General features: G+C 65.6%; 2 protein-coding genes across 3 annotated transcripts in view; one reads left to right on the forward strand and one right to left on the reverse strand.

Moving 5' to 3' along the window:
• Window positions 1-21,007, forward strand: part of PIEZO1 (piezo type mechanosensitive ion channel component 1 (Er blood group)) — a 53,579-nt gene extending 32,572 nt beyond the window's left edge. The window contains exons 6-51 of the mRNA XM_081217725.1: window positions 827-995; window positions 1,142-1,355; window positions 1,444-1,615; window positions 1,699-1,812; window positions 1,892-1,976; window positions 2,687-2,787; window positions 3,132-3,392; window positions 4,031-4,142; window positions 4,231-4,409; window positions 4,568-4,716; window positions 4,789-4,971; window positions 5,300-5,412; window positions 5,528-5,682; window positions 5,843-6,019; window positions 6,491-6,616; window positions 6,693-6,893; window positions 7,345-7,549; window positions 10,371-10,475; window positions 11,111-11,264; window positions 11,481-11,724; window positions 11,798-11,894; window positions 11,985-12,156; window positions 12,562-12,651; window positions 12,728-12,822; window positions 13,088-13,159; window positions 13,740-13,840; window positions 14,282-14,357; window positions 14,427-14,483; window positions 14,565-14,737; window positions 14,844-14,929; window positions 15,143-15,334; window positions 15,413-15,671; window positions 15,743-15,931; window positions 16,150-16,411; window positions 16,648-16,786; window positions 16,872-17,019; window positions 17,100-17,314; window positions 17,444-17,602; window positions 17,683-17,830; window positions 19,206-19,394; window positions 19,511-19,603; window positions 19,681-19,853; window positions 19,934-20,056; window positions 20,132-20,211; window positions 20,304-20,493; window positions 20,576-21,007. Of these exons, the coding sequence (XP_081073851.1) occupies window positions 827-995; window positions 1,142-1,355; window positions 1,444-1,615; window positions 1,699-1,812; window positions 1,892-1,976; window positions 2,687-2,787; window positions 3,132-3,392; window positions 4,031-4,142; window positions 4,231-4,409; window positions 4,568-4,716; window positions 4,789-4,971; window positions 5,300-5,412; window positions 5,528-5,682; window positions 5,843-6,019; window positions 6,491-6,616; window positions 6,693-6,893; window positions 7,345-7,549; window positions 10,371-10,475; window positions 11,111-11,264; window positions 11,481-11,724; window positions 11,798-11,894; window positions 11,985-12,156; window positions 12,562-12,651; window positions 12,728-12,822; window positions 13,088-13,159; window positions 13,740-13,840; window positions 14,282-14,357; window positions 14,427-14,483; window positions 14,565-14,737; window positions 14,844-14,929; window positions 15,143-15,334; window positions 15,413-15,671; window positions 15,743-15,931; window positions 16,150-16,411; window positions 16,648-16,786; window positions 16,872-17,019; window positions 17,100-17,314; window positions 17,444-17,602; window positions 17,683-17,830; window positions 19,206-19,394; window positions 19,511-19,603; window positions 19,681-19,853; window positions 19,934-20,056; window positions 20,132-20,211; window positions 20,304-20,493; window positions 20,576-20,825 (7,047 nt within the window). The 3' untranslated portion in view covers window positions 20,826-21,007. The remainder of the gene's footprint in view (window positions 1-826; window positions 996-1,141; window positions 1,356-1,443; window positions 1,616-1,698; window positions 1,813-1,891; window positions 1,977-2,686; window positions 2,788-3,131; window positions 3,393-4,030; window positions 4,143-4,230; window positions 4,410-4,567; window positions 4,717-4,788; window positions 4,972-5,299; window positions 5,413-5,527; window positions 5,683-5,842; window positions 6,020-6,490; window positions 6,617-6,692; window positions 6,894-7,344; window positions 7,550-10,370; window positions 10,476-11,110; window positions 11,265-11,480; window positions 11,725-11,797; window positions 11,895-11,984; window positions 12,157-12,561; window positions 12,652-12,727; window positions 12,823-13,087; window positions 13,160-13,739; window positions 13,841-14,281; window positions 14,358-14,426; window positions 14,484-14,564; window positions 14,738-14,843; window positions 14,930-15,142; window positions 15,335-15,412; window positions 15,672-15,742; window positions 15,932-16,149; window positions 16,412-16,647; window positions 16,787-16,871; window positions 17,020-17,099; window positions 17,315-17,443; window positions 17,603-17,682; window positions 17,831-19,205; window positions 19,395-19,510; window positions 19,604-19,680; window positions 19,854-19,933; window positions 20,057-20,131; window positions 20,212-20,303; window positions 20,494-20,575) is intronic.
• Window positions 20,976-27,472, reverse strand: CTU2 (cytosolic thiouridylase subunit 2). Of its 2 annotated transcripts, none has more exons than XM_081217728.1 (15): window positions 27,329-27,472; window positions 26,629-26,703; window positions 24,882-24,960; window positions 24,668-24,727; window positions 23,859-23,919; window positions 23,353-23,462; window positions 22,960-23,216; window positions 22,692-22,827; window positions 22,373-22,504; window positions 22,025-22,116; window positions 21,839-21,942; window positions 21,605-21,737; window positions 21,411-21,486; window positions 21,258-21,316; window positions 20,976-21,174 (listed from the first exon to the last, which is right to left on the reverse strand). In XM_081217728.1, the coding sequence occupies exons 1-15, from the start codon at window positions 27,391-27,393 to the stop codon at window positions 21,099-21,101; spliced, it is 1,515 nt and encodes a 504-aa protein (XP_081073854.1). In that variant the 5' UTR covers window positions 27,394-27,472; the 3' UTR covers window positions 20,976-21,098. The 2 variants fall into 2 exon arrangements, 1 of the variants encoding a protein (XP_081073854.1); XR_014013876.1 differs by having other exon boundaries at window positions 21,109-21,174; window positions 21,605-21,754.
• Window positions 27,473-27,543: the final 71 nt, after the last annotated feature.

Consider the following 27,543-nt stretch of genomic DNA (forward strand, 5'->3'; position numbering starts at 1 on the left):
GTTACAGCTGGGGACACGGGGGCCCGGGCGTCTGACAAAGAGTCTGTGTTCTCTCTGCCTCCCGCTGGCCTCCCTGGTTCCAGGAGACAGCTGTGTTCTGGGAAACCCTGAGGTGGGACCAGGGCAGCAGGCGCTGGTGGGTCTCTGTGCCCCGCAGGCAGTTGAGGCCGGGGAGGGCCGCCCAGCTGTGCATCTCACTCTCCAGAAGCCCCACTAGGCAGCAGAGCAGGAGCTGGCTGCACCCTGGGCGCTGTCCTCCCTGGCTGTGTGATTTGGGGCCCCCTCCGAGCCTCCGTCGCTGTACTTACGAGGAAGGTGCTGTGGGACCAAGGGTAGGGTGTAGAGGTGACCTGTAACTGTAGAGTGAGATGCACACGTGGCTGTGCTGTGCGCTGCTTTGCTTTTCCCTAAAAATCCCCACGCGGGCCCTCTCAGGCCAAGGGCACTGGGGACAGATGCAGGAACCTGTGGGCCTGCCCTATCCTCGGGGTCCTCTGGTGGGGGTGGGGAGTAGAGAGGCCCTTGAGGGGCTCCGGAGCACCGTGAGGTCAGCCTGCACGGGTCAGTCATCCGAGCGCCAGGTCTCGGCAGGAGCGTGTCTTGCTGCCGCAGTGGGCCGTCTCCAGGGCTGTGAACCCGAGTGGGGCGGTGGGAAGACGGTGGGCGGAGCTGGGCCTGGAGGGCAGCACGCGGCCACACTCAGGCTAGCCGCCCCGTGTCCTCGGAGGGCCCGCGGTGGGTGTGGGGAGGGGAGGGTGTGGGGCTGCAGGGGTGGCCCCCTCCCCCGCCACGCACCTGACTTCTGCCCGCCCCGTGACCTTGGCAGGACGACGATGATGGGGACGTGGACACCGGCTCCCTGGTGGGGCTGCAGGAAGCCCCTGCACTGCCCCGCAAGCGGAGATCTTGGCTGGCCACTCGGTTCCGGATCACAGCCCACTGGCTGCTGGTGGCTGCTGGGCGGACTCTGGCCATAGTGCTGCTCGCGCTGGCAGGTACCCACTGGGCAGGGAGCTGGGACCCCACCACTGGCGGTCACACCGGCAGGGGTCTCGGCAGCCAAGCTCCCCACTGAGCAGCGAGACGGCGGTCAGGCTGCCCAGGCCAGGAGTGACCCTGTGCACCTCTGCCTGGTCTGCAGGCATCGCCCACCCCTCAGCCTTCTCCAGTGTCTACTTTCTGCTGTTCCTGACCATCTGCACCTGGTGGGCCTGCCACTTTCCCATCAGCCCCCTGGGCTTCAGTGCACTCTGCGTCACGGTGGGCTGCTTTGGCGCCGGCCATCTCCTCTGCCTCTACTGCTACCAGACGCCCCTCGCCCAGTCCATGCTCCCACCTGCCAGCATCTGGGCCAGGTGAGGGCTCGCCCATGGGGCCCTGGCCCTGTCCGCCTGGCACCCGTGACTTCCTCGCCGCAGTCAGTAACGCACCTTCTGTGGGCAGGGTGTTCGGTCTCAAGGACTTTGTGGCCCCCGCCAACTGCTCCAACCCCAACGTGCTGGTCCTCAACACCAGCCACGACTGGCCCATCTACGTGAGCCCCGGCATCCTGCTGCTTCTCTGCTACACCGTGACCTTGCTCCTGAGGCTCCAAGTGCGCCGGCCCACGGACTGGGTCAGTGCCCAGGCCAGCACCCTGCGTCCCCACACCCCTCAGGCCGGGGTGGGGGGCTGAGCTCTCCCCTCCGGCCTCCACAGGGGAAGGAGGCGGCTGGGGGCAACACGGAGCTGGAGGTGGAGCTGACTGAGGTGGATCAGCGGCCCCAGGGCCAGGCCAGGGCTCCAGCCACCAAGGAGGAAGAGGCCACGCAGGTGAGGGGTCTGGACTGAGCGGTGGGGCTGGCGCACCCCTGCCCCCAGGCTTGGCTCACGGGTCTTGGCTCGTCTGCAGCACACGATTCCCGTGCCGCCGGACCCTGAGGACAACTGCATCGTGCACGACCTCACTGGCCACAGCCCTGTCCAGCAGCGGCCCCGTGAGTATGACCCGGCCACACGGGTGCTGCCCCCTGGTGGCCTCGCCCGGTTGGCCTGTCCAGCTGCGCACCTCTCTGGGGCCGCCCAGGGCGGGCGCGGTAGCTGTGATGCTCATGGAACCCGAGACCCTGCGGGGGCTTCCGGTCTCCCACCCACTCCCCACCTGCCTTCCAGTCCCCAGAGACCTTGACTGCTCTGCCTTGGGCTGCATCAGTGGCCCTGGGAGCTGTGAAGACAGTGTCCCCAGGGCAGGGCTCTGTGGTGCTTTTTCCTTTTCCTTTTTTTTTTTTTTGTACTAAACCTCGCTTTCCATTTTACAAAGCAGAGGATGAAGCCGCTGGCCTCGGGGGCTGGCATCTGGGGACGTGGGTGCTCACAGAGCTGGAAGGGGATCAGGGCAGTCTCCTCCACCCCATCCCTTCAGGGTCTCGGAAACCAAGCCCTGGAGAGGGGCGAGGACTGGCCAGGGTCCCACAGCACATCAGGAACAGTGTCGGACAGGAGCCCGGGCCCTTTGCCCGTGTCTTCCGGCCCCAGTGCCCCGTGAGCCTGTGCCAGGCGTGGCCCCCCTCCACCTGGGCTGTGGCTCCAGCATGCTGTCTGCATTTTCGGGCCACTCGGGTGTAGGCAAGGGGCTCAGGCCTATTGACGTTGCAGTTTCCCCAGCAGGGGTCTCGCCTCCCTGGTGACCCCTGCCCTCACCCCTTAGCGCACCCCAGGCTGACTGGGCCTAAGGAGACATCTCCGTTGCACAGCCTGGGCCACCTCATCATGGACCAGAGCTACGTATGTGCCCTCATTGCCATGATGGTAAGTGCGCTGGCCTGGGCCACCCCTCGGGCTGGGGCTTCCCGCGGGGTCCCTCGTGACAGATGGTGTCCTGGTGCCTTGTCACCAGAAGCGGTTGGGGCTGTGACCTGCTAGGCCAAGAGCAGCCCCGGCCAGCCCCCAGCCGCGTGTGTGAGTGTGTGCATACGTGCGGTGGGGGTGTGGGTGTGCCTGGGCCGCTCTCTCCGGGCCAGCGGGGCAGGTTGGCCTTCGTGTCTGAGCACCCCCCGGCCCCGGGGGCCCACCACCTCGTCAGCCTGGGGGAACGGGGTCTGGGTGCCGGGCCGGGTGTCCTGCGCAGCCCTACCCATGCCCTGGCCGCCCAGGTGTGGAGCATCACCTACCACAGCTGGCTGACCTTTGTGCTGCTGCTCTGGGCCTGTCTCATCTGGACCGTGCGTAGCCGCCACCAGATGGCCATGATCTGCTCGCCTTTCATCTTGCTCTACGGGCTGGCGCTCTGCAGCCTGCGCTACGTGTGGGCCATGGACCTGCGGCCCGAGCTGCCCACCGCCCTGGGCCCCGTCAGCCTGCGCCAGCTGGGGCTGGAGCACACCCGCTACCCCTGCCTGGACCTGGGCGCCATGGTGAGTCTCCTCCCGCCCCTTGAGCTCCTGTGATGACGCCACACTGCCCGTTGTCCAGCTCCCAGTGCCGTGGGCACTCTGGAGGCCGGAGCCCATGTCTGGTTGTCACCAGGGTCACCCAGCCAGCCCGGAGTAGTTGCTCGAAGAGCGTTTGTTGAATGAACGAGTGATGATCTCGTGTTGCTGGGGGTGCCATCCCATCTGCCTGGCACGGGCTCTGTGAGCACCGCCCGCGGCCCCTGGGTCTCAGCGAGTGTCTGTGCCTTCGCCGTGTCCCCTTTTGGGACAGGCCATGGTACCTGGATGTCCGTGCTGGGGGCCTGTGAGTTAGTTACACCTCATGGTGCAAGCCCAGGAGCCTGCAAGGGTGCAAACACCTGTGACCTCGCGTTCACCTGCACGTCTGTGTGCAAACGTGGTGTGGGAGTGCAGGAGCTGCTATGTGGGAGCGTGTGCGTCTGTGCGTGAACTCGTGCGTGCGTACGAGAGGCTGAGCTTCTGTCTGCAGGGAGACTGGCGCGTGGGGGCTGGGCGGGCCGCCTTCCCGCTGCGGTCTCACCCCCGGCTCCCATCTCCTCCGGCTGGGCCCGGCCTTGTGGTACTGGCCCCCACTCAGCGACGCTGCCCCCACCCCCCAGCTGCTGTGCACCCTGACCTTCTGGCTTCTGCTGCGCCAGTTTGTGAAGGAGAAGCTGCTGAAGAGGGCGCGGGACCCCGTGGCACTGATGGAGGTCACTGTGGCCGCCACAGGTGAGCGGGCCGGGCAGCGGGGGAAGGGGGGTGCGGCCCCTCCCCCACCCCCCCGGTCCTGAAGCTGCACCCCCCGCCTGGCCCGCAGAGCCCACGCAGACGCGGACGCTGCTGCGGAGCCTGGGGGAGTTGGTCAGGGGCGTGTACGCCAAGTACTGGGTCTACGTGTGCGCCGGCATGTTCATCGTGGTCAGTTTCGCCGGCCGCCTGGTCTTGTACAAGATCGTCTACATGCTGCTCTTCCTGCTCTGCCTCACCCTCTTCCAGGTACCGGGGTCGGGGCCGGGGGCGGGGGCGGGGCGTGGGGCGGGGCCGGGGCCGGGGGCGGGGCGTGGGGCGGGCGCGGGGGGGGGGCGGGCGTGGGGGCCGGGCGCGGGCGTGCAGGGCCACGTGGGCTGACCTCACTGCGCTTGGCCGGCTGGCAGGTCTACTACAGCCTGTGGCGGAAGCTGCTCAAGGCGTTCTGGTGGCTGGTGGTGGCCTACACCATGCTGGTGCTGGTGGCCGTCTACACTTTCCAGTTCCAGGACTTCCCTGCCTACTGGCGCAACCTGACCGGCCTCACAGATGAGCAGTGAGTTTTGGGTGCGGTGGGCAGGGGGCGGCGGCTGCCGCGCTGCCGGTACTGACACCCCCTCCCACACAGGCTGGGGGACCTGGGCCTGGAGCAGTTCAGCGTGTCTGAGCTCTTCTCCAGCATCCTGGTCCCTGGTTTCTTCCTGCTCGCCTGCATCCTGCAGCTGCACTACTTCCACAGGCCCTTCATGCAGCTCACCGACCCCGAGCACCACCCCACGCCCAGCGCCCGCACCCTGTGCTGGGCTCACAGGTGCGCCCTGAGTCCACACAGGGGAAGGCCAGTCTCGGGCGGGAATGGAGGCTGTACGGTTAGGGCGGGAGACTCGGAACAGGGTTGAGGCCTCGGCCGCTGCCTGCAGATGCCGGGGCCTCAGGTACTGGATGTTTTCTCCGACCCGCGGGGATCACGATGTCAGGCCGGGCCCCACTCTCCCACCTGCTGGCTGCAGCACAGGGGTCCCAGTGCTGGGGTGGGATGGCAGGTAGGGCTTCTCTTGTCCCTGGGGAGGCAGGAATGGGCGGGGCTGCAGGGACCCCAGGAACGCGGGTGGGAAGGACACTTCGGGGCCCTGTCCCAGGCAGGACACGGTGAGCGGGACCCCCCTGCTGCAGCAAGATGAAGAGGAGGCGGCACCCAGAGACAAGGGGCTGGGCGTGGCTGGCCCCCACCAGGCCATACAGGTCCCGGAGGGTAAGCTCAAGGTGCCCGGACCCTGAGCCCTGGAGCCCCGTCAGTACACCGGACGGGACGGCCCAGGCCACAGAGGCCCCGTCCCCACTTCCTTACTGGCTCCCCAACCCTCCAGCCAGCAAGTGGGGCCTGGTGGCTGAGCGGCTACTGGACCTGGCTACCGGCTTCTCGGATGTCCTCACCCGCGCGCAAGTGCTCACGCGGCGCCTGCTAGAGCTGCACGTCTTCAAGCTGGTGGCCCTGTACACCGTGTGGGTGGCCCTGAAGGAGGTGAGTGTGGGCGGCCCTGAAGGAGGTGAGTGTGGGCACGCTCAGGCACTCTCACTGGCCTCCCTGGAGCAGGTACCGGCACATGGCTGCGATCGCGGGCCCACGGGGAGGGCGTAGCTCTGCCTGCCACGGCCCGCAGCCACCGCCCGCCCGCCCACAGGTGTCGGTGCTGAACTTCCTGCTGGTCGTGCTCTGGGCCTTCGCCCTGCCCTACCCCCGCTTCCGGCCCATGGCCTCCTGCCTGGCCACTGTGTGGACCTGTATCATCATCGTGTGCAAGATGCTGTACCAGCTCAAGGTTGTCAGCCCCCACGAGTACGCCAGCAACTGCACCGAGGTACGGCCGCTGCTCCAGCTCGGGTGGAGGGACGGATGCAGAGGGCCTGTCCCTGGGGCCTGGGCTTCCTGCGGAGGCTCCACTCCCCAGGTCGAGACATCTGGGTTCAGAGATGTGTCCCAACCCAGCTGACTTCCTCACGGAAGTACAGGTCCTGGTGTGAGGGGCACAGAGGCCCGACGTCCACTGGAGGGAAGCGCGGGGCTGCTCAGGGAAGCCCACCCGTAGGCTTCTCTTCACTCTCCCAGCCCCTGCTGGTGGCTTTCCTGTCCCCAAACACCATGTCCCCTTCCCCACTGAGGTGGGTTGGAGGCTGACAGCGCCCCATGTCCCGGGTTGGGGACAGCTGTGCTCTGGCCCAGACCCATCGGAGCCGTGGCTGCAGCGGGAGTGTCATGCGGGGCTGGCGGTCCCTGGGGTCAGTGTCTGGTTCCTGGCGGGTAGCAGGTGCTGATGCCGCCCCTCCCCCAGCCCTTTCCCAACAGCACGAACCTGCAGAAGACGGAGATCCGCGAGTCCTTGCTGTACCGGGGACCCATCGACCCCGCCAACTGGTTTGGGGTGCGGAAGGGCTTCCCGAACCTGGGCTACATCCAAGTGAGTGCGGGGCAGGTGGGCCAGGTGGGGTGGTGAAGCCAGGGGTGGGCGGGTCCTGACTGCCCACACCCCCCAGAACCACCTGCAGATCCTGCTGCTGCTGGTGTTTGAGGCCATGGTGTACCGGTGCCAGGACTACCACCGCCGCCGGCACCAGCTGGCTCCGCTGCCGGCCCAGGCCGTCTGCGCCGACGGCACCCGCCAGCGGCTGGACCGTGACCTGCCCAGCTGCCTCAAGTACTTCGTCAACTTCTTCTTCTACAAATTCGGGCTGGAGGTGAGGCGGGCGTCAATCCTCGCCCCCTCTCTGGGCAGGGCTGAGCTACTGGGGGTCATGGCCACCCTCTGTGGGGTCTTCTGCAATGGGTAGGCCCAGGGCGGGGGGAGGGGGGACCACCGAGGGTGCCAGGTCCTCCAGCCGAGTTGGCCTTGCTTGGAGAGGGGCCTGCAGAGTGCGGGCAGGGGGCTGGGGCCCCAGCTGGAGACGGGCTCCATCTCGACTCCACCACGGTGCCCCTGCCTTGGTTTCCCCCACCGTGGAGACGTGTCCAGCCTCTCCATCCCTCCAGGAGGGTGGCCTGGGCCGTCGTGAGCCTGGGCCACTGCCCCCTACCCTGGGCACAAGCCCTACCGCCCGAGGCTGCCCAGAGGCAGAGCCAGGAGGGCTCCCCCCGCCGGCTCACTGTGTCCCCATTCCTGGTCACCTTGTCCCGCTGTGCCACCCCCAGATCTGCTTCCTGATGGCCGTGAACGTGATCGGGCAGCGCATGAACTTCACGGTCATCCTGCACGGCTGCTGGCTGGTGGCCGTCCTCACCCGCCGGCGCCGCGAGGCCATCGCCCGCCTCTGGCCCCACTACTGCCTCTTCCTGGCACTCTTCCTGCTCTACCAGTACCTGCTGTGCCTGGGCATCCCCCCTGCCCTGTGCATCGGTGAGCAGGGTGGCCTGCGGGCTGGGGTGGGCACGGGGTGCGTTGGGCGTGGGTGGCTGCACCCAACCTGGGCATCCCAGCCCCCGGAGTGGCCTCAGCCCCTCCTCCCCGTGCGTGGACCCTGTGGGCTGCAGCCACGCTGGCCCTTGAGACCCTCGCTGGTCTCCCCAATGTTCTGCTTTCTTTTTGCCCAACGTTCTATTTTGAAAACTTTCAAACAACCGGAGAGGTTGGGAGAATAGTCTAAGGAGCAGCTGTACGCTCTTTCCAGGCAAATGGGAGTCAGTCTGGGCTCCACGCTCAGTACACCCAGGGCGGGGACCCTCTGTGTTCAGGATGGTGACCACGCACGGCCACCCATCCCTGGATGATGCCCCGGTCTGATGCGCCATCCATACTCAGCAGCCTCGTCCTCAGGGCCATGTCCCTGGTAGCTGTTGGCTTTGACCAGGAGCTGACGGGAGTGCTGGGCCGTCCTCTTCTCCCATCGCCTTTGGTCAAGACTGTCCCAGCCTCTGTCTCTTGTGACCTTTCCAGGGTCAGGCCAGGGGGCTTACAGAAAGCCCTGAACTTGGTTTTGTGGGTTGTGCCCCAGTGCTTAGACACCGGTGAATGCTTGGGCAGGGATGGTCCATGATGGGGAGTCAAGTGGCCATCAGGGCGTTGGGGGCCCCCAGCCCACCCTGTCAGGGGACAGGCACTCTGCCCCGTGTGTCCATGTCTGCTGACTCTCCCTGCCGTTGGCGGGACTTCATGAAATGGACATTTTCGATTTCTCTTATTCCTGGTACGTTTGTTATTTGGCTTCTCTGCGAGGAGGAGCTTTGATCTCTCTCCCTCCCCGCTCTGTTTCCTGTTGTCTTGTCAGCGGGTGCAGGGTTCTGTCTGAACGCTTTGTAATCCATCCTGTGTTCCTGTTTACGTTCAGAGCATCTCAGAGGTGCCCTGGAGCCCTCCAGGCAGGCACTTTGATGTCCTCCTCAGTATTTTTGGAAGCCAGGCCCCTGCCCCGTGAAGGGCCCCTTTTGGGTTACAGTCTCTGAGTTTTGGCTGAAGAGTAGCAGAGTTCCTAAACGTCCTTTGCCCAGTTTCCCCGATGCGAACGTCAGCCTCTGAAGTGACCCAGCACAGCAACCAAAGTTAAGAACCAAAATGGGCGCCAGGCCACCAACCATGGCCGGAACCACGGGCCGCATGGCTGTCCCCAGGGGCCCCCACCGCTCTCTGTCCGTGGCCCCCCCATGCAGGCCCCCTGGGCCGGCTCCTTGTGCTCCTTTGTCTTTCATCACCTTGAGATGGGGGTGAACGGGAAGCGGTCGTTTGTAGAACACCCCTCAACCCAGCATCGACGGGTGTTTCTTCCTTAGACCAGGTTAAGCACTTTGGGCAAGAAAACCACAACCGTGACTTGCCCGTGTCAGTGCGTCACGCCGGGGCTGGGGTGTCTCATCGCGGGAGACGCCCCTTTTCCGCCAGGCTCGCCGCTGCTCGTCACTGTCGCGTGCTCACTTGCAGGGCGAGGTTAGGACCCGGCAGGGGTCTTGTCTCCGTGTAAACTCTCGCCCACTGGTTTCAGCGCGCTCGGTGGATCCGCCCGCGGGGGCCGTTTGGTTTTCTCAGTGATTTTCTGTCTCCTGTGGTGATTGACTGGCATCATCTGTGAAGAAGAGCGGTCCCTTCCCCCCGCTGATCCGTGCAGCAGCTGTTCACTTCTCTGTAGAGAGACTCCGGGCGCGTGTCCCCAGGCCTCTGCTGCATGCCTGTGCCTGGTGCTGTCCTCACCGTCCCGGCGGTGGCCCTGGGACACGTCCTCAGTCTTGGCTCCACCGGGAGCTGCTACCTCGGGAGCCGCCCCGCCCCCGGAGCCTGGTTCCTTTCTCTGGAGGGTGAAATTCAGAGACCAAGACCTGGGCCCCGGGTGTGCGTGTTGCTATGCGGTGTCACTGTTCCTCCGTCTTGGTGGACAGTGTCTTTCTTCCGTCAAGACACCGTTTGCAGTTACTTAGGGCAGCTTTCTTCCCGGCCCCTCCCGGGAGGCGCGTTATACACGCGCTGTCCAATTAGGTCACCTGTCAGTCTGCGCGCCGTCTCGGGCTCCCCCAATCATGTAGTAGAATTCACTCTGTGGTGCTGACCAACGTGTAAAGCTGTGTCTGTCCCCAGGTCCCAGGTCCCTGCCCCCCACCCATCCCCAGCGACCACCGTGGTCGCCATCCCTATGGTTTGCCTTTGGGTGGTGTAACCTAGGAGTCTGGCTTCTCTCATGAGATGCAGTTAAGGTGCATTGGGCTGTGGCCTGGATGACGCTTTGCTCACGTTCATTGCTGGGCTGGGCAGTTTTCCTCGGGTTGGGTGCACCAGAGTTGGCTTGACCTTTCCCCCCTTGGATGGCACTGGGCCGTTTCCAGGTCTGGGATGTCGGGGATAAGTTGCCGCGGACGTTCGTGCGTTTGGTGGTGCACAGGCATTTGTGTGGCCATGGTCTTCAGTTCTCTGGGATGACCACCCAGGGTGGTCCCGCCCCTTCACCTCTACGCCAGCACTTGGCATCCACATGGTTTTATTTTAGCCATTCCGACAGGTGCGCAATGAAGCCTCATTCGGGTCCACATCGACTGTGGCCCACACACGGGGCTGTGCCCTGCCCATCTGCCCATGTACCCCCTCCCCAGCCACTGGCGCCTGGGGCACACGTCCGTGAGAACTGGGCTCGCTGGTCCTGTGTGCTTTGAGACTCTGGGTGGCAGTGGGTGTCCAAGCGACTCCCGGGGACGCCGGGGACGGGTTGGGATGGTGGGTGACGTGTACCCTCTTCCCACAGACTACCCGTGGCGCTGGAGCCGGGCTGTCCCCGTGAACTCTGCCCTGATCAGGTGGCTGTACCTGCCTGACTTCTTCAGTGCCCCCAATGCCACCAACCTCATCAGTGAGTCCCCTGGGGCCCCTCATGCACATGTGGCACTGCTGGCCATGCAGGAAGCTGTGCAGGTTCCCGCGGGATAGGTGGCAGGCAGGCGCCGACCCTCCTCTCCGGCCAGGGAGGGCTGCATCATCCAGGCCTTGCCGGCTGGTCCAGTCCTACAGTTCCCTGCGGGGGCGTGTTCCGTGAGTGTGCCTGGTCCCACGGGCCCACCTCACGTGTGCACTCCCTGCCACACGGTGTGGGCGCAGGTGTGGACACAGGTGGGCGTGGGTGTGCACACAGGTATGGATGTGGGGGAGGACTCAGGTGTGCACAGACTGATGCCACGTGGTGTGCAGTCAGGCTCACGTTGGCCTCATTTCCTGACACCTGTGTGGTGCATGTAGACCCCCGCGTGTACACGTGCACAACGTGTACACATGCAGAACGTGTACACGGGCGTGTTCCCCAACATCCGCATGCACATCCACGCTGTGTGTAGATGCCGCTGTAAACACGCATGCACGCTTCCACCCAGGGCCTGGGGGGTGAGGGCAGTGCCGGGCAGGATGTGCCCCACCCCCCGTCGTGGGCCAGGCCTCTGCGCAGCCAGCGCTTCCCGGGGCGTGGCGCGGCAGTGGCCTCCCGTGTGCCCACAGATGACGTCCTCCTGCTGCTCTGCGCCTCCCAGCAGTGGCAGGTGTTCTTGGCCGAGCGCACGGAGGAGTGGCAGCACATGGCAGGCATTAACACTGACCGCCTGGAGCCGCCGCAGGGGGAGCCCAACCCCGTGCCCAACTTCATCCACTGCAGGTGGGCGTTGCAGAGGCCACAGGGCTCCCAGGGCCAACAGATGCGCCTGGGCTCGGGTGGGACTGAGCCAGGACGCGTGCTGCCAGGGGTGTCTCTGTGGCCGGGATGAGGGGCGGATGCTGACCCCGCAGCAGAGGGGCCTCCCTCCCGGCAGCTTCTCTGGTCCTGGGCGGAGGCGGTGGGGACCGGGGCCCAGAGTGACGCTCCGCCCGGCAGGTCCTACCTCGACATGCTGAAGGTGGCCGTCTTCCGCTACCTCTTCTGGCTGGTGCTGGTGCTGGTGTTTGTCACGGGGGCCACGCGCGTCAGCATCTTCGGTCTGGGCTACCTGCTGGCTTGCTTCTACCTGCTGCTGTTTGGCACCAGCCTGCAGCAGAAGGACACGCGCGCCTGCCTCGTGCTGTGGGACTGCCTCATCCTCTACAACGTCACCGTCATCATCTCCAAGAACATGCTCTCGGTGAGCCCGGCCCCAGCCCCAGCCCCCAGCCCCCGCCCGGGGGGGCTGAGGCTGACCCTCCTCCCGCCTTCAGCTCCTGTCCTGCGTCTTCGTGGAGCAGATGCAGAGCAGCTTCTGCTGGGTCATCCAGCTTTTCAGCCTCGTGTGCACGGTCAAAGGCTACTACAACCGTGAGTGGGTGAGGCAGGCGGCGGGGCCCCAAGGTGCATGGGGACATACGCAGCTTCCAGGACCCTGACCTGGCTGCCATCCATCCGCAGCCAAGGAGATGCTGGGCCGCGACCAGGACTGCCTGCTGCCTGTGGAGGAGGCGGGCGTCCTGTGGGACAGCGTCTGCTTCCTGTTCCTGCTGCTGCAGCGCCGCGTCTTCCTCAGCTACTACTTCTTGCATGTCCGGGCTGAGCTCCGCGCCACTGCCCTGCAGGCCTCCAGGTGGGCCCCCCGCTGCGCCCTGGGCTGTCCCTCCATGCTGTGACCCGTCCCCTAGAGGGAGAACCAAGGAGACAACCCGCTAGGACCGTCTCAATACCCCGGTGGTATGTGGCCTTGGCCCCGGCTCTGCCACCAGCTGGCACTTTGGGCCGGTTGTGGCCACCGCGCTGGCCTGAGGGCGCATCCCTGCGCTTTGGCTGATGGGCCAGCGGCTCTCCCATCCCCCCACCCCATCTTCTACCCCGTAACCCTGGAGGCTGCGGGAGGGTCTCCCTCTCACAGAAACAGCACGCGACAAGCGGGTGTTGAGCTCCTTGGGCTGGGCCCCTGCTGCTGTGAGTGGGCAGGACCTGGGACACTAGGCTGAGCCGGAACTAATGCCCCACCCCCCTCACTGCCCCACAGGGGCTTTGCCCTCTACAACGCTGCCAACCTCAAGACCATCGAGCTCCACCGCAGGGCGGAGGAGAAGTCGCTGGCCCAGCTGAAAAGACAGTAGGTGCCGTGTGGGTGGGGCCACGGGCTCTCTGGCCCCGCCCCACCTTGTGCTGAGCCGCCTCCCGCCCTGCAGGATGGAGCGCATCCGGGCCAAGCAGGAGAAGCACAGGCAGGGCCGGGCCAGCCGCAGCCACCTTCAGGGCTCCCTGGACCCCAGCCAGGAGCCAGGTGAGTGTGGACGGGTCCTGCGTCCCTATGTGTGCACGCCTGGTGGAGCCTTCCTGCATCTGTGCCGTGTGACATCCCACGGGGCTTCCGGCCCGACCACCCTGTGCTGTTTGGTCACTCTCTGTCCGCACAGGCCACGTAGCCGGCCTGTGACTGTCTGCACTTGCGGTCTGTCCTGTCCCCCGCCCATGGCACCGCACGTGGCCGGCCCCTTTGTTGCCCTGGGGGCTCCCCGCTGGCTCACGCTCACCCCGCCCCTCCACAGGGCCCGGCAGTCCAGGGGGCTCCTCCTCGCCACGGCCACAGTGGTGGCGGCCCTGGCTGGACCACGCCACAGGTACTGCCCCCACCTGGCCTGCCTTGGCTGCCCTCTCAGAGCTGCTATGCGCCAGGCAGGCCTCTGCCACCTTGGCCGCTGTCTCCCCTGGGACAGGTGGAGCGTGCCCGGGCTGACCTGGCCGGCACCCTCAGGAGCCCTGTGTGCGGGCTCTCGGGCCTCGTGCTGAGCCTCGCTGCCGTCGGGCCACGTCCCCGACAACAGGCTCTGTTTGTCTCCTGCCTCCTAACACTCGGGCTCCGAAGCCTGGATCCTGGCTGCCGCTCCGCCCTGCCCACACGCATTCCCCTCACCCAGCCTAGTCCCATCCCACCGCTCCCGCCCGTGTCCCATCCCGTGCACGTGCCACAGTCCCCCAGCCTGCCGCTCACTGCCCCCTGCCCCTGTGGCCATCCGTGGGGGGAGGGTGGCGTGCAGGCCTTGGCCCAGGGTCACAGGCTGCTGAGGGAACCTAGCGTGGCCAGGCTGTTACCGGACCCACCCTGAACCAAGGAGACGAACTTGAGGGTCCGGGGGAGGAGGAGGGAGGTGCGGAACCCAGCCGTGGGGGCGGCCGGCTCTCAGTGACCCCCGCCCACAGTCATCCACTCCGGGGACTACTTCCTGTTTGAGTCTGATAGTGAGGAGGAGGAGGAGCTGCAGCCTGAGGACGCCCGGCCGACAGCACAGAGCGCCTTCCAGGTGAGCACCTGGGCTGGCTAGGGCTGCATGAGCAGGACGCCGCCCGCAAGGCCTAGGGCGCCTAGCCGGCCCCACCCCGATCTCCTGCGCCCACAGTCGAGTGGGAGAGCGGGCTCTGGGGGTGCAGGTCACAGGCAGCTGTGTGTCCCTCCGATCACCCAGGCCTGTGGTGGCCACTGTGCCCTGCAGACGGGCTCAGTGTGTGCTGGACACACATTCTCCTGTCCATCTTTGGGCCCCTGGCTCTCAGCATGGGGCCTGGTGCTGACGAGCACGATGTGCTGGGTGGGCTGCACGCACCGCCCTGTCCTCCCCGCAGAGCTCCGTGGCCCATTTCCTGCCCAGGCGCAGGGAGCTGACGGCCCCCAGCTGGGCCTCCTCAGCTAATGGGATCAGAAGGTCAGGGGAGGCCGCGTGCTAACCCAGGGCCCTGGCCTGCAGATGGCGTACCAGGCGTGGGTGACCAACGCCCAGACCGTGCTGCACCAGCAGCGACAGGGGCGGGCAGAGCCCACGGGTGAGTCCGGTGCTGGCGGGTTGCAGGGAGGTGGGGCTGCGAGGCGCTGACCAGCACCCCTGTGCCCAGGCGGTGACCTAAGCCAGGAGGCAGAGCTGGCAGAGGGCCTGGAGGATGAGGTGGCCGGTGAGTTGGCCCGAGGGCTGGGGGCTGGGGGTCTCCCGCTAGCCGTCCCTCCAGCGCCCGCATGTCTCGTCCTCGCCGCAGGCCGCAGCCACGTGATGCAGCGAGTGCTGAGCACCGTGCAGTTCCTGTGGGTGCTGGGCCAGGCGCTGGTGGACGGGCTGACGCGCTGGCTGCACGACTTTACGCGGCACCACCGCGCCATGAGCGACGTGCTGCGCGCTGAGCGCTACCTGCTCACGCAGGAGCTGCTCCGGGTGAGTGGGCCGCCCCGCCCCCTGCGCTCCACACTGCGCCCACTGAGGGCACCCCCCACGCCTTCTCGCCCATCGTGGCTGCCCTGAGCCCCTCGCTGTCCTGCAGGGCGGAGAGGTGCGCCGGGACGTGCTGGACCAGCTGTATGCCAGCGAGGCTGAGATGATCCGTGATGCACTGAGCACACCATCGAGGTAGGAGAGGGGTCTGGGGCCTCAGGCCGGAGCGGGGACCCACCCCGCCTGGCCTGTCTTTGGCCCAGAGTGAGGTCCAGCCCCGGCACCTGGGCTGCCGCACAGGGGCAGGCAGCCGGCTGGGTCCTCATCCACCGAGACCCCGAAGCCCTCCAGGCCCACCCCACAGCCTGAGGGGTGCACAGGCCGCCTTGTGACTCGCCCCTCCTGCAGCGGGCCGGGGGCGGAGGAGCCACTGAGCAGTGTGACCGAGGACATCAGCAGCCCCCTGAGCACCAGCTACAACGCCCACAGCAGCAGCGAGGAGATGGTCACCGAGCCCGGGGCTTCCCTGCACGGCTCCCGGGAGCTTCCCGCCGGCGGCCGCACCAGAACGCGCACAGCCAGCGAGCTGCTCCTGGACAGGTGCGCGGGGAGGGGGTGTACGGCGGGGCCCAGGCCCACCTGGTGGCCCTAGAGGCTCTGAGCCTGGTCCCCCCGCAGGTGCCTGCACATCCCGGAGCTGGAGGAGGCCGAACTGTTCGCGGCGGGACAGGGCCGTGCACTGCGGCTGTTGGAGGCCGTGTACCAGTGTGTGGCCGCCCACTCGGAGCTGCTCTGCTACTTTGTCATCACCCTCAACCACATGGTCACCGCCTCGGCCGCCTCCCTGGTGCTGCCCGTGCTGGTCTTCCTGTGGGCCATGCTGTCCATCCCACGGCCCAGCAAGCGCTTCTGGATGACGGCCATCGTCTTCACCGAGGTGGGCATCGCCTGCTGGCAGTGGGGGTGGGGGTCGGGGGCTGGCGCCCCACTGAGCCCTCTCGCCTGCAGGTCACGGTGGTCGCCAAGTACCTGTTCCAGTTTGGCTTCTTCCCGTGGAACAGCCACGCCGTGCTGCGGCGCTATGAAAACAAGCCCTACTTCCCGCCGCGCATTCTGGGCCTGGAGAAGAGCGACAGCTACATCAAGTACGACCTCCTGCAGCTCATGGTACTCTTCTTCCACCGCGCCCAGCTGCTGGTGAGCGCCCGCGCCCCACTGCAGGGCAGCCACCTCTCACGCGCACACACATGTAGGCACACAGCACACACGGTCACCTGCACGCCCAGCCACCTTGCTCCGAGAGGCAGGGCCGGATGCCGCGAGGCCCAACGTGGGCCTGGCCCCCTCGCCCGCTCCGTGTGCTGCCCAGTGCGGCCACGCCGGCCTCCTCACCAGCCCCGCACTTCCCTCCACAGTGCTACGGCCTCTGGGACCACGACGAGGACCCTCTCTCGAAGGAGCATGACAGGGATAGTGGGAAGGACGAGGGGGCTGAGGAGGAGCCGGCCGTGCTGGGACCCCAGGGGGAGCCAGGGGCGGCCAGGGCCCCCACTGAGGACGACATCCCGGTGGAAGCAAAGGACGGGCCCCCAGAGCCCCAGGATGAGAGGCGCGTCAGCCTGCGTCTCAGGAAGCGGAGGAAGGAGAGCACAGAACCCAGAGGACGGGCAGCCACTGGTACGAGGGCCCGGCCACACACAGCTGTTGCGGCCCACCTGGTGGAGCCACTGCCCCAGCCGCGTCCCTGACGGCCACTGCTGGTGACCCTCAGTGGAGGGGGGGGGTCCCTGCACTCAGTCTGGTCTGTGAGGCGGGGCAGTAGCAGCCCCTGGGGGGTCTCGGGATGGTCAGGAGTCTGAGCTGGCCCCAGCCCCGTGCCGTGGGCTCCGTCAGCAGCGGCCGCTCCCCCACAGAAGGCGAGGACGACGAGGTGGGAGCGGAGGACGAGGTGGGAGCGGAGGCGGCGGCTACAGAGAGCGAGAAGAGGCGGAGCCGTCCCTGCGAAAGAGTGAGGGCCCTGGGGCTCCGGCTGCAGAGCTTCTGCCTGTCCCTGTGAGTGACCCGGCTGGGAGCCGGGAGCGCCCAGGCCAGGGTGGGTGGGAGGAGTGGGGCCCGGACTGAGGCCGCTCGCCTGCAGGGCCCGGAGCATGTACCGGCCTGTGCGGCGCTTCTTCCACGATATCCTGCACACTAAGTACCGCGCGGCCACCGACGTCTACGCCCTCATGTTCCTGGCCGATGTCGTCGACTTCATCATCATCATCTTCGGATTCTGGGCCTTCGGGGTGAGTTGGGTCTCAGGGCCCCCGCGAGGAGAGCCCCGCAGCTGCCGCCACACCCCTGACCTCTGCTCCCCCGGCCACAGAAGCACTCGGCGGCCACGGACATCGCGTCCTCCCTGTCGGATGACCAGGTGCCGGAGGCCTTCCTGGTCATGCTGCTGATCCAGTTTGGCACCATGGTCGTGGACCGCGCCCTCTACCTGCGCAAGACCGTGCTGGGCAAGCTGGCCTTCCAGGTTGCGCTGGTGCTGGCCGTGCACCTCTGGATGTTCTTCATCCTGCCTGCTGTCACCGAGCGGTAGGTGCCGGGGTTTGGGCCCTGCCTGGACACACATTCCTTCTGGCGCCTGGCAGAAGCAGGTTTGGGGCGGGGCCCTTGGAGCTCCGGCCTCAACAGGCACCCTGACCCGCTGCCTGTCCCATCCAGGATGTTCAGCCAGAACGCGGTGGCCCAGCTGTGGTACTTCGTCAAGTGCATCTACTTCGCCCTGTCTGCCTACCAGATCCGCTGCGGCTACCCCACCCGCATCCTCGGCAACTTCCTTACCAAGAAGTACAACCACCTGAACCTCTTCCTCTTCCAGGGGTGAGTGTGGCGGGCCTGGGTGCCTGCGGCAGGGCTGCCCTCCCCACCGGCCCTCCTGATGGCGCCCCGGCCTCCGGCAGGTTCCGGCTGGTGCCATTCCTGGTGGAGCTGCGGGCTGTGATGGACTGGGTGTGGACGGACACCACGCTGTCCCTGTCCAGCTGGATGTGCGTGGAGGACGTCTACGCCAACATCTTCATCATCAAGTGTAGCCGAGAGACAGAAAAGGTGCCCGGGCCCCGAGGCGGGGGTAGCAGGGGACACTGGTCACTGCCCACTGGGGTTCCCCCTGGGGTTCACAGCCCACGAAACATGAGTCCAGAGAGCATCGTCCTAAAAACTTCCTGGAGGCCAGAAGGGGCTTCTTCGAGGGGACAATGATGTGGCCGTGTCAGGGTGGCCAACCACAGAGGGGCCTGAGCAGACGCCGGGCAGGAGAGGCCTGGCTTCTTGGGCCCTGGTTCACTAGCACAGGTCATGGTGTGGGCACTAAAATGTTAATTGGGTTTTTGTGCACTTTTTTTAAGCAGTTTTATTGATAAAATTCACACACCTCCAGTTTGGTGGTTTCTAGTCTATTCAGACTTACGCAGCTGTCAGCAAAGTCAATTTAAGATAGTGCCCACCATCCAGAGAGAAGCCCCATTCCCACTAGCAGTCAGTCCCCATCCCCTGGCCCATTTGTCTTCTACACGGATGTGCCTGTTCCTGTGGTGCCATTTACGTGCAATCATGGGACACGTGGCCTTCCGTGACTGGCTTCTCTCAGCAATGACACGGCCTAGGTTTATCCATGCAGCCATGTCACGGTTTCATTTCATTTTGGGGCTGAGTAGTATTCCACCGTAATAAGCCTTTTGGGTGTCCTAAAAAACGCCCATGGCCATTCACGTCCAGAACTGTGGCCACAGGCCCCTTTTCTCCTGGGTGCACACCTAGGCGTGGAACTCTGCCTCTGGGGGCTCCAGGCTCCCCTTCCGAGGAGCCACGTGGGTGTTGCCTGGCGGGGGCGCCATCCTGCCTGCCCATGTGTTACTTACTGTCTGATCTCGCCAGTCCTGGTAGGGGTGAGGCGGTGTCTCACCGCGGTTCTGCTTTCATTTCCTGGTGACTAATAATGTCGAGCATCTTTTCCTGTGCTTGTCGGTCACTCGTGCATCACCTTTGGAGAGACGTCCACTCACATTTTTTGCCGGCTTTTACTTGGGTGGTTTTCTAGCGTTGTGAGAGTTCTGTGTGTATTCCGAACACCAGATCCTCAGAGAGCTTTGCCGAAGGCTTTTACCGTTTTAGGTCTTAGGTTCGAGTTCACTTTTGCCGAGGGTTTAAGGGCCCAACGTGACTCTTCGGCACGTGGGCGTCCAGCTGCCTCTCTGCAGGGTCACACGGGAAGGGGCTGTTTCTGGCTCTGGGCTCACTCCCCAGCCCCCACTATCTTCAACGCCACGGCTTCAGTTTCAATGCTCAGTCAGGGCTCGACTTCGTGGGGCCGCAGGGGAGCCCGAGACCGCGGCGCTCGCCGCCAGAGCAGGGAGGCAGGCTGCTCGGCTCGGCACAGAGCCGCACTGGGTGACCTGTGCTGCCCCGCGTCCCCCACCCCCAGAAATACCCACAGCCCAAGGGGCAGAAGAAGAAGAAGATCGTCAAGTACGGCATGGGCGGCCTCATCATCCTGTTCCTCGTGGCCATCATCTGGTTCCCGCTGCTCTTCATGTCCCTCGTGCGCTCCGTGGTCGGCGTCGTCAACCAGCCCACTGACGTCACCGTCACCCTCAAGCTGGGTGGCTACGAGGTGAGCAGCCCCCTGCCTGGGAGGCGCGCTTGCCCTCCCGTGGCTGCCGGTGGACTGGGGCGGGGGCGCTCCCATAGCGTCGCGTCACCGTGTCCCCACCGTGTCCCCGCCGCCAGCCCCTGTTCACCATGAGCGCCCAGCAGCCATCCATCGTGCCCTTCACGCACCAGGCCTACGAGGAGTTGTCCAAGCAGTTTGACCCCCACCCAGTGAGTGCCCCCAAACGCAGGCGCCGGGACGGGAGGGGGCCTGGCTGTGCCCCGCTGAGGTGCCACCCTCCACCCAGCTGGCCATGCAGTTCATCAGCCAGTACGGCCCCGAGGATATCGTCACGGCGCAGATTGAGGGGAGCTCCGGGGCGCTTTGGCGCATCAGCCCGCCCAGCCGGACGCAGATGAAGCGGGAGCTGTACAACGGCACCGCTGAGATCACCCTGCGCTTCACCTGGAACTTCCAGAGGTGCGTCCCGGGACGGGAGGGGCCGGGCTGGCAGGGAGCATGCCCGTGGGGGGGGGGGGTCACACCTCGTGCTGTCCTAGGGACCTGGCCAAGGGCGGCACAGTGGAGTACACCAACGAGAAGCACACCCTGGGCCTGGCCCCCAACAGCACCGCCCGGAGGCAGCTGGCCAGCCTGCTGGAGGGCACCTCAGACCAGTCCGTGTGAGTGGGGCCGGGGGGGCCGGGGGGCTGCGGGAGGGCTGGGCTGGGCCTGACCTGCCGGCCTCCTCCCCGCAGGATCATCCCCCACCTCTTCCCCAAGTACATCCGTGCCCCCAACGGGCCTGAAGCCAACCCCGTGAAGCAGCTGCAGCCCAGTGAGTGGGGCAGGGGGGCCAGGGCGGGGGTGCAGGCCGTGGCCTCGGCCCCAGACAGGGCAGTGGCCTGACGCCTCCTGGTTCCGACCCAGACGAGGAGGACGACTATCTTGGCGTGCGTATCCAGTTGCGCAGGGAGCGCGTGGGCGCGGGGGCAGCTGGCTTCCTCGAGTGGTGGGTCATCGAGCTGCAGGACTGCCAGGCTGACTGCAACCTGCTGCCCATGGTCATCTTCAGCGACAAGGTCAGCCCGCCCAGCCTGGGCTTCCTGGCCGGCTACGGGTGAGTGCGGCGGGGCCGGGATGTGGGGCTGGGGTGCAGGCCAGGCCGTATCCCCGACGCTCACTCACCCGCCCACCTGCAGCATCATGGGGCTGTACGTGTCCATCGTGCTGGTCATCGGCAAGTTTGTGCGTGGCTTCTTCAGCGAGATCTCGCACTCCATCATGTTTGAGGAGCTGCCGTGCGTGGACCGCATCCTCAAGCTCTGCCAGGACATCTTTCTGGTGCGGGAGACGCGGGAGCTGGAGCTGGAGGAGGAGCTGTACGCCAAGCTCATCTTCCTGTACCGCTCACCAGAGACGATGATCGCGTGGACGCGCGACAAAGACTAGGGCCGCTTGCAGCAGGGGCGGAGCCTCGTCCCGGCGCCCAGCCCTGATCCTGCTGTCAGTCAGGAAGCTGTGGCCCCCCGGCCCGGCACAGGACCGCTGTCTCTTCCCGTCCTCCCTGCTGGGCCCGGCAGCCCCTCCCCACTCGTAGAGTTTTCTAATTAAAACCTTTTTATTTATACAAACGGGTGATGACAGGCCACCCGCCCATCCCTGCCTTCCTGCTCTGCCTAGGGTGAGGCCCGGGCCTCCTGGCCCAGGCGCTGGTCCTCGGGCTCAGCTCTCGCCAGGCCGTGCCTCATCCTCGTGGTCCTCCAGTAGATACTCCTGGATCTGCGGCTCAGCCTCGGCCCTGGGGAAGCCACACGGTGGGAACCGAGACCCAGAAGGACCCCTCCTAGCCACCCCCGCCCACCCCAGCAGAGCGGGCAGTACCTCTGGCTGCGGAGCTGGGCCTCGGCCAGGATGTAGGGTGGCAGGGGGTCCAGGGAGGGCTGCAACAAAGAGCTGATGGTGCCAGGGCTGCGCGGCACAAACCCAGGCCGGTGCCCGCCTGCCCCGTCGCCCAGGAGAGAGGCTTCCACTCACCAAGTCCTTCATGTTCACACGGCAGCCATAGCACAGCTGCTCAATCACATGGGCCCGGGGGTCTTGGTCCTCCTCCCTGCGTGAGCAGAATGCGCTGAAAGCCAGTCCTGTCCTCAGCAAGGGCCCGAGGGCACCCCTCGCCCGTGCCGCCCGTGAGGTGCAGGTGGGGCTGACAGGACAAGGCAGGGACTCACATCCTGCAGCACTGCCGGGCCCCGCCCATCCCGGTGCAGCAGCAGGATGCGGTGGGCGCCTCAGCCTCTGCAACGGGGGGCTGCGTCTGGGGGAGCTGCGAGGAGGTCTGGGCCCCAAAAGCTGTGGCACTGTCTGCAAGCAAAGAGGAGCTGAGGGGACCTCGGGGGCCGTGGAACCCCAACACCCGCTCGCCGGTGCCTCTCCCCCGGCACCCCGTGAAAGCGAGAACACACCAGCAGTGTCGACGTCCAGCACGCACATGCAGAGCAGGCAGCGGGGGCTGGGGGTGCCGGCAGCACAGCCGTCCCTGGGCGCCTTGACCAGCTTCTCGCTCGTCCTGGGGATGGGGGACAGGGCACCGTCGGCTAGGGGGCTCCACTCCCTCCCAGGCCCCCCTCCCAGTACGCACACACACCCACCTGTACACAGTGCTGACCGTGGAGGGGAACTGGGCCTGCAGCCTGAGAATGAAGGCCTCCATCAGCCGGTGGATGCTGGCCTTTTCGGGGGCCTAGGAGCAATGAGACAAGGGGACCGGTCAGAGCAGGGAGCACGGGCTTCTCTACAACACCAGCCTGAGAGTCTGCGGTGGAGCCAGCCAGGGCCCCTGCTCTGAAGCGTCCCTGTCATTAGACAACGCATCCCTGACAAAGGGCATGCTGCCCCACTGTCCCTCCCCCACGTGCGTGACCCCCAGCTGGGCACCCTCCTCCCTCGAGAGCCCCCCCTTCCCGGAGAGCACGACACGCGGTGCAGGCACCGCTGACCTTGGTGTCGACGGCCGGCGTGAAGATGGAGGGGACGGCGAACAGGCGGTTGTAGAAGGCGACCTCCTTCAGCGTGTGCTCGCGCATGGGCCGCACCACCACCACGTCGCCGTGTCGCTCGTCTGAGAAGCCCTGGGGGTGGGGGCCACAGCGTTCCCTGCGGCCCGCAGCTGACCGGCTCACAGCATCCCCTTTCCCTGCCAGCTGGGGGGGTCATGGGCTCCCCCCGCCTCGCGGGCAACCCGACTCAGGAGACACCGCGTCAAGAGGAAGGGGCCAGGAGGGTGGGGACGGGGCCCTGGGCAGCCTGAAGGCGCACCGTGTCCCAGGCGAGGAAGGCCCCTCTGCCCAGTGCCAGGCTGGTCATGAGCTTGATGGCCAGGCGGGTGCAGCTGTCCCCCATCATCACCTTGGAGTAGCCGTGGGTCCGGGCCACATGCAGGATCAAGTGGGTCCTGCAGGGCAGGGCAGGGGGTCTCAGGGGCCCAGGTAGGGTAGGCCCAGAACTCCGGGGGGCAGGGGAGAGAGGGCCTCAGGAACCGGGTGGGAGGGCCGGGGCTGGCACCCTGGGGTGGCAGGGAACTCACCGCAGTGTCTGCAGAAGCTCCTCCTTGGCCGTCAGCGTCTTCACTGAGTTGAACAGTCTGGACAGAGCCTCAGTCTGGCCGGCTGTGGGTGGCCCAGCCCGGCTCGGGGGGTGCTGGGGGCAGGGCTGGCTCTGCTGACCCTCCCCCAGGGCATGCTGCTGCTGCAGGAAACTGTCCACAGCCGCCTTGTAGGCTCCCTCGGTCCCCACCGGCTCCCGGGCAGAGCAGCGCAGCACAGACGGCGGCAGGCTGAACACCTTGTGTGTGTATTTGGTGGAGGAGGGTGCGGGGAGTGTGAGGGCCAGCCCACCCCACATGGGGGAAGCAGGCCAGCGCCCCTCGTGGACACCCAGCAGTCACCCCCAGGCACTCTAACGGGGACAGCCTGCCCACCTCTTCCAAGGCAACGACGTGCCATGGGAAGCCGACGGTCTGCAGGACCAGCTTCGCCTCGGCCAGGGTTTTTGCTCTGTCCTCTGGGCTCTGGCCACAGGCTGCTCCCTCTGAGAACCGTGGGCAGAAAGGAGAGTAAGGTCAGGGCCCAGGCCATTGCACCCTGGCGGGCAGCAGTCTCTGGACGCTGACCTGTCTCCTTGGAGGGCGTTTTCAGCGTGGCTGCTGGGGTCTCTTATTTTGGTTGTGGGGAGAAAAGCGGGGCAGAGGAGAGCAGAGAACGCGCCCTTGTCACTCAGTGCCCTGGACCCTGTGACAGATGCCAGGCAGATGCTCCTGCCCAATCCTGGACGGTCTGAGATTTAAGACAGCAGCGGTGCTGCCTGTCCAACACGGGCATCATCTCAAGAGAAACGCCCCCGCCAGGGCTTTGTGTGGGCACAGTGCCAGCCGTCAGTGGGCCCAACCGAGCACCAGGGCCCGGGAGGAGAAGCAGCCACACGTACCGTCGGCGTAGACAACCCCAGGCACGAAACGCAGTCTCTTGGCAGAATCTCGACTCAGGCCCTGGGGTGGACATGAAAGGGCCTCAGGTCCACAGCCAGGCGCTGGACAGAGCCGGGGCGGGCCGCTGCCCTCACACCCTCCGGCCAGGGCTGGGGACCAGGAGGCGAGCACAGAAGGCCAAGCACAGAAGCGCTGTGCCGAAGCCCTGGGCCACCTCCCATTAGCCCTGGTACAGACTGCCCCACAGCCCCTCACAGAGCCCAGGGAATCCGTGCGTGTCCCACGCGGGCCAAGGCCTCCGACGCCCAAGCTAGGCCTGCCGGGCGCCGCCCCCATGCCCCCTGCCAGTCTCTCCGCCCCGCGCCCCTCTGCCACCCGGCCACGCACGGGCTCCTCTGGGTCTCCCCTCAAACTTCTCAGGGAAGCCACCCTGCCCCCCGCCAGAACCAGGCCCTCTAGGCCCCCGAAATGCCTGCTCGTTTCACCGTCCTGACACACCACCAGGACTGCGGGGAGGGCCCTGGGCCCCGGGACACTCTGAGGGGCGTGGCACACACGGCTTCCCAGCAACGTGTTTCTAACGCAGTCCAGCAAAGGGATGGGGTGCTAAACTGGAACATGGCTGGCACTCCGGACACCGCTTCGGGGGCCTGTGCCCCTTGTGCACACGTCCCAGAGCCCTCAGGTGTCCTAGCTGGGGAGTGGGCCTTTCTCCCCAGCCCCAAGCAAGAGCCCCTTGGTGCCAGCCCCCAACCCTGGAGCTCGGCCGGGCACAGCCTGGGCGCAGGAGGACGGTGCGCAGGCATACCTCAAGGACCTGCCAGAGCATGGAGCTGGACGAAGGCCCCCCGGACCACGCCAGGAGCACCTGGGGGAAAAGGAACATCACCGGAGGCACTGCGCCCCCAGCATGCCCCACCCCCTGCCCACGGACGTCCCTGGACGTGAGGCCACCCCCCGAGTCCATGTGTGCGGGATGCGGCTGGGACAGGCCGCCTGCGGGAGGGGGCGCCACACCCTACCTTCTCCCCCGGGAAGATCAGCCGGTTCTTTCCAAGCACGGCTCTGAACTTGTGGACGTAAAACGCCTTGAAACAGTCCCTGCAACACAGACCACCAGCAGTTGCGGCAACACTGCCCAGGCCACCCGCCCGCGGTGAGGATGGGGAAGCTGTCCGCCCCTGCCTTGTAGGAGGACAGCCTGACGCTCCGCCGGGTTACGTTCTCTTTTAGCAACTCCCACCCTTAAAAGCAGTGTCTTGACGTCGAGGCTGCGCCCAAAGACTGGCAAGGGGAGCCAGGGTTGAGGGGTTCTCGCCAACTGTGGCTGCCCCAAGATGGGCCTCACATCACGGCACACAGCAAGTCTACCAGGCCCCCAAAGACGGGCAGGTGTGAGAAAGCCTGGGGAAAACAACTTGTTCCATCCCTTCCATTTCTCTTTCGGAAACTTTTAGAAAGCAGGGTCCAGTGCTCTGGAAGACCGATTTAAAAATGTGAGCCCGTGGGCTTCCCTGGTGGCGCAGTGGTTGAGAGTCCACCTGCCGATGCAGGGGACGCGGGTTTGTGCCCCGGTCCGGGAAGATCCCACATGCCGCGGAGAGGCTGGGCCCATGAGCCATGGCCGCTGAGCCTGCGCGTCCGGAGCCTGTGCTCCGCAACGGGAGAGGCCGCAACAGTGAGAGGCCCGCGTACCGCAAAAAAACAAAATTTTTTTTTAAAGTAAATAAATAAAAATGTGAGCCCATCACTCATTCAACGTGCGTTCGTTCGCTATACACAGCGAGCCATGTCACCAGAAATTCATAGGTATAAAACGGGAGACAGGCCCTGCCCTTGTGGAGCTATGGATCCAGTGAACATGATGAGACACTGGAAGTTGTGATTCAAGGGCGATATGACAGGGCCACAGAGAGCTTCGGATAACATGGGATATGCTCAGGCCTCTCTGGGAATAAGCCCCTGCTGTCCAGAGGTCCTCCCAGAGCCGGGACGAGACCGCAGCCCGCCGTCCATCCCTCTCTCTCTCCCACAAGGCAAACAGCATCATGACGAGCACCTGCCAGAGACCCCAGGATGCTCCAATCTGCCCCGATATATGCGTTCCAGCTGCTCCAAAGAGCTCTTCCCGCACACCACGCTCCACTTTCACTCCCAACTCTCCCCGTACGCTCCATCAATACCTTCCTGCCACCTGACCAACGGCTGGATGATGGGAGAATGGCACTCACACGAGAAACCTGCACACACACAGATACGCCAGCAGGACGTTAGAAGCAGGAGTAAAGCGGTAAGATGCTCTCAAAAACAAAAAACAAAGCCACAGGGCTTCCCTGGTGACGCAGTAGTTAAGAATCCGCCTGCTAATGCAGGGGACACAGGTTCGAGCCCTGGTCCGGGAAGATCCCACATGCAGTGGAGCAGCTAAGCCCGTGCGCCACAACTACTGAGCCTGCGCTCTAGAGCCCGTGAACCACAACTACTGAAGCCCACGTGCCACAACTACTGAAGCCCGCGCACCTAGAGCCCGTGCTCTGCAACAAGAGAAGCCACCAGGATGAGAAGCCTGCACACTGCAATGAAGAGTAGCCCCCGCTCACCGCAACTAGAGAAAGCCCGCGCACAGCAACGAAGACCCAACACAGCAAAAAATAAATAAAATAATAAAATAATTAAAAAAAAAAAGAAACAAAGCCACAGATATGGGGGCAGTCCTGGTTACTGAGTGAGACCGTGTGTACCAGGTCGCCTGTCACCTCCATGCCTCACCTGCAGAAAGCATCTCCGGCTCGGATCACCACGACAGGCAGGCCTTCCTTGCACTTCACACACTTCTGCTCACGGCTTGAGACGTTGGGAGGGGGGGGAGAACAGGAAAACAGGTTACACCCCTCTCCCGGCGGCTTCAGGGAGACCGTAGCCTGTGTCTCACCCCAAACTGTTGTACGAGAGGTCACTGGGGGCGGGGGGGCGGGGCGCACCACACAAACCACAGCTTGTATCTTATCCAAACTACCACTCTGGGGAAAGACCAGGGCCCTAGGGAGATTTCAGTCTGTTAAAGCCAGCTCAGTGGGCTCAGTCTCTCAGGGGCTGGCACAAGAAGAGAGCCAAGTCGCTCTCTGCGGCCCTGGAAGGGAGAAGTGGAGCCAGTGAGTAGAATAGACAGGGAGGCCGACTTTCCTCGCCTCCCTGTAAGGACAGCTTGGTCAGCGGCGAAGCCGTCCCACTGGCTGCAAGAATTAGAGGTGCGAGAGCGCAGTGTTCACCACGGGCTTGCCAGGCCCGGGTGCTGCGGAGCGAGGTCCACCCCCGACCTGAGATTCCGGGGCTCCTGGGCCCCGCCCTCGGCGGTCTCCTGGCTTCCCGGGGCCCTGAGCGCAAAGCGCGGGCCGGCTCCTCAGGGCAGGGCTCGCCGTGGGCGGGAGCGCCGGAAAGAAAGCGGCGGGTGCGGCCGTCCAACTCTTACCCGGGCCGTGGCGGCGGCTGCCCCGCGGGCGCGGGCTCCCGATAGTCCTCGCCCACCTCGCACATGGCTGCTCCGTGTCGCGTTGCACGCGGCGTCGGCGACAGAGGCGGCGGCGGCGGCTGTGGCGGCAGAGGCGGCGACGGTGGCGCGCCCTGACTACATCATCAAGGCGCCGGCGCGGCCGTGACGCGCGGCGAGGGGCGGCCGCTCCCTAT

This window comes from Mesoplodon bidens (genome assembly GCF_964165515.1).
Source record: "Mesoplodon bidens genome assembly, chromosome: 18".
In the NCBI taxonomy this organism is placed as follows: Eukaryota; Metazoa; Chordata; class Mammalia; order Artiodactyla; family Ziphiidae; genus Mesoplodon; species Mesoplodon bidens.